At 35.7% G+C, this 6,545-nt stretch overlaps 1 protein-coding gene across 1 annotated transcript; it reads left to right on the forward strand.

The window, feature by feature from the left end:
- On the forward strand, window positions 638–3,153 carry LOC109231868 (putative RING-H2 finger protein ATL21A). The gene is made up of 2 exons (XM_019397488.1): window positions 638–1,319; window positions 2,803–3,153. The coding sequence occupies exons 1-2, from the start codon at window positions 656–658 to the stop codon at window positions 2,937–2,939; spliced, it is 801 nt and encodes a 266-aa protein (XP_019253033.1). The 5' UTR covers window positions 638–655; the 3' UTR covers window positions 2,940–3,153.

Raw genomic sequence — 6,545 nt, forward strand, 5'->3', positions numbered from 1 at the left:
ATGAACGTTTCCAATATTCAAGAAGAAAAATGGATACTATGAACATTTCCAACCTATAGTATTTGACAAGTATCCATCAACTATCATATAAAGAACTTTTATACCCTCCAAATCTTTTTGACTTTGAGAAGTCCTATGGCACTCAAATTAAAGAGGAATGTCAGCCGATAGAATTGATCAAGAAAAGGACTACATACATTATTTTCAATTCATAGTTGCATTATGGATATGTGTATATGTACTTATACTTGTTTTTTGTACAACCATTTGATATTCAGACACACACTAACTAATCTAGATTCGCATCGTATAGGGTCCATTTAAAGGGAAAGTGCTCCATATTCAGAGTTTTTCCTCGAATCTGAAGACTTTGGCCAGTTAAGGTTGGCGGGGTCCCATCCTCTCACAATACCACAGGCGGAGCCGGGATTTCAAACTTATGGGTTCGGGATTCTAATCGTTTGAAGTTACTGGGTTCTAGATTAATTATTTATACATATTCAATGAAGTTTTTAAGACAAATACAGGGTTCGAACCAAAGCTATTGAATTCGGCCGAACCCGCTCCCGGCACTCTAGCTCCGCCCCTTCACAACACCCCTTGGTGGAGTGTATTTATTTATATTTCTCTTTACAGACATTGTTGTAAACGTGTGATGGATATCCTGAAAGTGTTGCTCAGTCTTTTCTTGCCATTTTTGTTTGTCTATGCCAAAAATGATTGCTCAGAATCATATTGTGCTAAAAATAAGTTCCCTATAAGATTCCCATTTTACCTAGAAAACCAACAGCCTCAAAATTGTGGCTATCCTGGCTTTAATCTCAAATGCAATAGCCATGGATACACAGTTCTTAATCTTCCTTTTTCTGGGGAATTTTTAGTCCAAACCATCAGATATTCCAATCCAGAAATTAAACTCCTTGACGCTGATAATTGCCTAGCGCGTCGACTAATGAACTTGAATCTTTCTTCTTCTCCTTTCGAACCTTATGTGATTGTGAATTACACTATCATAAGTTGTCCTTCAGAGTATCCATTAACCTTCAGATCACACGTTGTTGATTGCCTTAGCAACGACACAACTGATTTATTAGCATTTTATGATGGCTCAGATTATGAAAAATATATGCCGGGGTGTAACGTTACTGCTAGAAATTTCTCTATAGCATCGGATGATTTAAAATATTCAGATATGTTTGGTTTGAGCTTGACATGGAGTGTGCCGAATTGTACAGCTTGTGAAGCGAAATATGAGTTATGTGGATTTGATAACTACTCAACCAGCAAAGAAATTCGTTGTTTCGCTCGTCCTAAATCAGGTAAAGAACCTTGTTCAATTTATATTGTTATATGGATCAGAGTTCAATTTATATTGTTATATGGATCAGAAGTTTAATTACAGGAATTATCTGGATTTAAAATTGAAATTACTAAGAAGCGTAATCTCATTAATCAATAGAGGGGGCAATTTGAGCACCAACCCATTTAACCTGTCCAATTCGTTCAAGGTTGGGCCAGTCATTGACCCGCTCATGTGTTGAACCCATCCCATCTTGACCCATACCATCTCAACCTGCCTAAAGTAGGGCTAATTTTTAGCTCAAATTGGTTCAAGAGTAACTTTGCTAAAATATCTTAAAAATAATTCTTTTTGTTCGATATGTTATATATGACCATAACAAAAGAAAAAAGTTTTATTTGATGTTTTGCAATGGTGAATGAAAACGTTTGTTGTGTGAATGAAAAAATAATCCTGCTACATTTTCTTCTTCTCCTTCTCCTTCTCCTTCTTCGGGTGACAATGATTTTATATGGTAGTTGTGAATATATTTTAATGTAGTTTATGATGTTTTACAATGTTGAGCTGTTATGACGCTTTATTTTTTACTATTGCTGATGGTTTCTTCTTTTTATTTTTCTTAATTGCAAAATGGGTTCATTAGATTTATTGTTGTTTTGACAAATTGAAGATTGGGGTTTGTTCCTGATGATATTTGGAAGTTATGTTTCAAATTTGAGCTCATTTGGAGCAGATTTATGTATTAAATCGTATATTGGATTGTTATAATTCGAAGAACAAAATTTTTTTTCTGGGCAATTTTCTTTTCAGACTTATTAGCTTTAAGTGAATGAAAACGTTTGTTGCACTTCAGACTTTTTGGCCTTAACTGCATCTGAAGTGCAATTTTTTACTTCAGACTTATTGGCCTTAAGTGTAGCAAAACGTTTGTTGCTCTGCAGACCTTTTGGCCTTAAGTGCATCAGAGGTGCAATTGCACTTCAGACTTATTAGCCTTAAGTGTAGCAAAACGTTTATTGCACTTCAGACCTTTTGGCCTTAAGTGCATCTGAAGTGTCATTTTTCACTTCAGACTTATTGTCCTTAAGTGCATGAAACCATTGGTTACACTTCAGACCTATTTGGCCTTAAGTGCATCTGAAGTGCAATTTTTTCACTTCAGGCATTTTTTTTAACTTCAGACTCGATAAGTCTGAAGTTGATCGTAAAGTAGGTACGCTTGCAATTTTTTTTGCAAACTGAGTATAGGTTCAATTGTGGCCCCAAAACCGGGTATAGATGCAAAAGCCCCAACTTTAGTCCATCTTGACTTAGGCCATCTCAACCCAAATAATTTTTAGACGGGTCAATAACGCGTCCATTTATTGACTTAGCCCATTATAACCCGCCCAAATAAGCCCAACCCGCCCATTTGATACCCCTAAATTCGATATGGATCATACAGAAAGCATTACTTAACTCTTTGTGTTTTATGTACTAATTGATGTATTTTAATGTTGCAGGAAGCTCAGAGGGTCAACCAATTGCTAAAGTGATTGCTTTGTCTGTGGCCATTCCAGCAATCACCCTATTGCTACTGTTAATATTTGGCATATCATTGAGAATATATTGTAATAAAAGAAGGGAAGCCAGCAGCTGAAAAATATTGATTCTTCTTTGTGGATTGTGAATTGATCACCTGCCTCAATATGGATGGCATTATGTTTTTTTTTTTGTTTTTTTGTAGTCTTTGTTCTCGGCTTTGTGAGTGTTTGAATTTTATTTTGGGATAACTATAATTTAGGTCTTTTTAGAGAGAATTGGTTTTTGTTTTGTTGTAAACAAAACTGCTTTCACAATAAGAGAATTTTGTTTTGAAGCATAACACAAAGACATGCCCTATGAATGAAGTCATGCTAATTTTTTTAGAAAAATGACACTTTACAACCGCCCTCAAAATAATATCCAACAAAAACGTAAGTTTTATACAATTTTATGGCTAATTTTTTTATTATTGGATGTTGGGGTGGGAGAGGTCTCGGGAACACAAGAAGATCAAGTAATTATTTATTTTGGGGCATATCAATGATATTGGTTTAAAAACTAAAGAGACTACTGATTCAACAACAACTAAACCTATTTAAGAGAATACCCTAATTCTTAAAATCACGTAATTAGTAGTTGAAAGCGAACAAAGATGGGTCCCTATCAAATACACGAAAACTGATAAAGAAAATGATCTAAGGTTAATGTGCAATTCTAAAATATTCTTGATCTTGGAATTAACGAGTCAACGTCCATTAGACATCTTTGGATCCTCTGCAATGACTCTCTGCTCTCTGGAAGTCTGGACTATCCATGATCGTATCACTAATGCTGACAACCACATTTGAGGCTCAACCAAAATTGGTCAGGTTTGCAGGAAAAGTAACAAAAGCTGTTTGATCAGAAAGCAAGAATCCACTCATAAGGAGATATTGTGATCTATTTCACATCCTACGTGTTGCTCTTATTTCTATCTTTGTTTCAGTGTTATTAGCTCTATATATCTTAATAATGTCTGAGGATTGTCCGTCACACTAGGTCAAAGAAAGTAATTGTTTAACATATCATCTAAATCATAGAAATGTTCAATTTGTTCCAATGAACTAACAAGGCATTGCACCTTTTGAGGAAAAGAAAGAAAAGAAAAAGCCAAGTTGCCCCGAGCTAAATTTACATTTGTGAAGAGGCGGATTCAGGACTTTAAGTTGATGATTCTGAACCCACAACCCTTTTAGGTTACTGGGTTCAAGATATATTCTTTGTACATATTAAGTAAAAATTTTGACACAAATACAGGATCTAAGCGAAATTTATTGGTTTCTGTCAAACCTGTAACTTATATGGTAGAATTGGCCCTGGGCATTGTTAGATCTACATTTATTTTAATGATGCAAAATAACACATCTTTTATGTGCAGAAACACTCAAGGATTAACCAAAAAGGAAGACTATCAAACACCGGCTACAAGAGACGAGAAAGGAAGGAGTAGCGAATATTCAAACGGAAAATCAATCAAGAATTTGACAATAGATTGACGGAAGATATTAAAGAAAGGACCTAAATTAGAGGAAGTCAAGATTGCCGAAAATCTGCACTGAAGATTCATTCATAAAAGGAAGACGGTTAACTCCCAGAATCAAGGGATCTATTTGTGATTGCTCGAATAAAAGGAAAATCTGCTCAGCGGAGGAAAACTCTACCAAGACTACAAGTCAAGGCAAATTAACGGAAGCTCCACACTTATTCTTGGAAAGAATCACTCTATGATTACTTTCAAGGATCAATTTTCTTGGGTCTGTAATCTCTCAAGATTCACAACAATCAAGAGGCAAAGAAGACCTCACGAAGTAATATATAGATCTGTATCGGTCTAGAAGCGGACATACGTTGATCAAACCAACTTCATACTCTTTGTTCTACTCTAAACAAGCATTGTAATCTAAAGTAGTTTACTATGTAATCAGTCAAGAGAAGAAAGAGAGAAAACCCTTGGTGAGGTATTGTATCTCAATTATTACGGGCGTACTTAGAACCAAAAGTGAGTTGGTGTTCGGAGATAACATCAACACAATTGTACGAAGTTATTCAAGGAGCTTTGTAGAGAGAATACCCTTGCAACCCAAGAGGACTGGAGTAGAATTCATATTGAATCCGAACCAGTATAAAAATTCTAGGTGTCTTTAATTCTTGCACTTTACTTCTGTCTTTAGCTTTATCCTGCCTTTACTTTTAGTCGACTATTGGATAAACTGGTCAACTACTTAGATGTAAAAGAAAAATCGATAATTCATCCCCCTCCCCTCTTGTACTTTCAATTGGTATCGGATCAAGATCTCATATATTTACTCTTTTGCTTAACAGTTAGTGAGAAAAGATCATGTCAAATCAAGTAACTATTGGGGCACTATTCCAGGAAGGGACATCTCAAGTAAGGCTACCATATTTCAATGGACATCACTTCTCTTATTAGAAAGTTCGCATGGAAATATATGCGAAGTCCTATGGTGTCAAAGTATGACATGCTATCAAAAAAGGAAACAATCCACTTCCAGCATCAAAGTTTGACAAGAAAGTTGAAGGACAATCATCCACTGATCCTGAAGATATAGATCACTACGCTGGCGAGCAAATGGCAGTTATTCAAGTTAATGCTAAGGCACAAAATTTGTTGTATAATGCCATAAGTGGAGAAGAATATGAGAAAATTTCAAGCTGCGATACAACCAAGAAAATGTGGGATAAACTGGAAGTTATTTATGAAGGAACGAGCAAAGTGAAAGAAACAAGGATAAATCTGTTGGTTCACGACTATGAACTCTTTCAGATGAAAGAAGGTGAATCTATCGAAGAAATGTTTGCTCTATTCAGCAAAATCATTGGAGATCTGAAAGCTTTTGGTAGACCATACTACAGTGGTGAACAAGTTCGAAAAATCCTAAGATGTTTGCCTAGTACATGGATGAAAAAACTAGTAGCACTTGAATCTCAAGACTTGGATAAACTATCATATAATGAACTGCGTGGAGACCTCATAGCTTTTGAGAAAACACATCTCAAGAAAATGCGTCAGGAAGAAAAGAAGAAAATTGTAGCTTTCAAAAGCCACAACTGAAGGCTCTGAGAATGATAACAATGATGACGTAGAGGCACTTGAAGAAAAAATTGTCATGGTCTCGAAAAATATTAATGGATTGATGAGAAGATACAGAAACACAAAAAGGAGAAGAATGTCACGCAAAAGAACCAGACAATATGAATGGATTAATGAGAAGATACAGAAATACAAAAAGGGGAAGAATGTCATCTAGAAGGACCAGACAATACAATGAACAAGATAAAAATGATGGAAAATATTTTGAGTGTGGAAGATATGGCCATGTTCATGCTGAATGTCCTGATCTCAAAAGAAAGATTGATGTTCTACACGTCAATACCACACAAGAAGGGGGGTGATTTGTGTGGTAGCTAATTTTCGCACTAGAAGAACCTGGTTCTTCTAGATGTACTTACTATGACTGTTTGCGGAATTAAGAGTGCATAAAATAAAGAACACAGAGATTTTTACGTGGAAAACACCTGGCTCAAAAGGTGAAAAAACCACGACCTACTACTCAGTAGGATTTTCCCAAACTTCCACTAAAATCACTGAGCCAAAACAGCATTTACAAAACTCTTGTAAACCTAAGGATTAAACTCTAATCCCAGTGTGGCACACAGCCTC

Source organism: Nicotiana attenuata, chromosome 8 (genome assembly GCF_001879085.1).
Source record: "Nicotiana attenuata strain UT chromosome 8, NIATTr2, whole genome shotgun sequence".
NCBI lineage: Eukaryota > Viridiplantae > Streptophyta > Magnoliopsida > Solanales > Solanaceae > Nicotiana > Nicotiana attenuata.

Coding starts and splice junctions, on each gene's coding strand:
- LOC109231868 (XM_019397488.1), top strand. CDS start 656: ATGGATATCCTGAAAGTGTTGCTCAGTCTTTTCTTGCCATTTTTGTTT. Junction 1,320..2,802: donor TTTCGCTCGTCCTAAATCAG/GTAAAGAACCTT, acceptor TTAATGTTGCAG/GAAGCTCAGAGGGTCAACCA.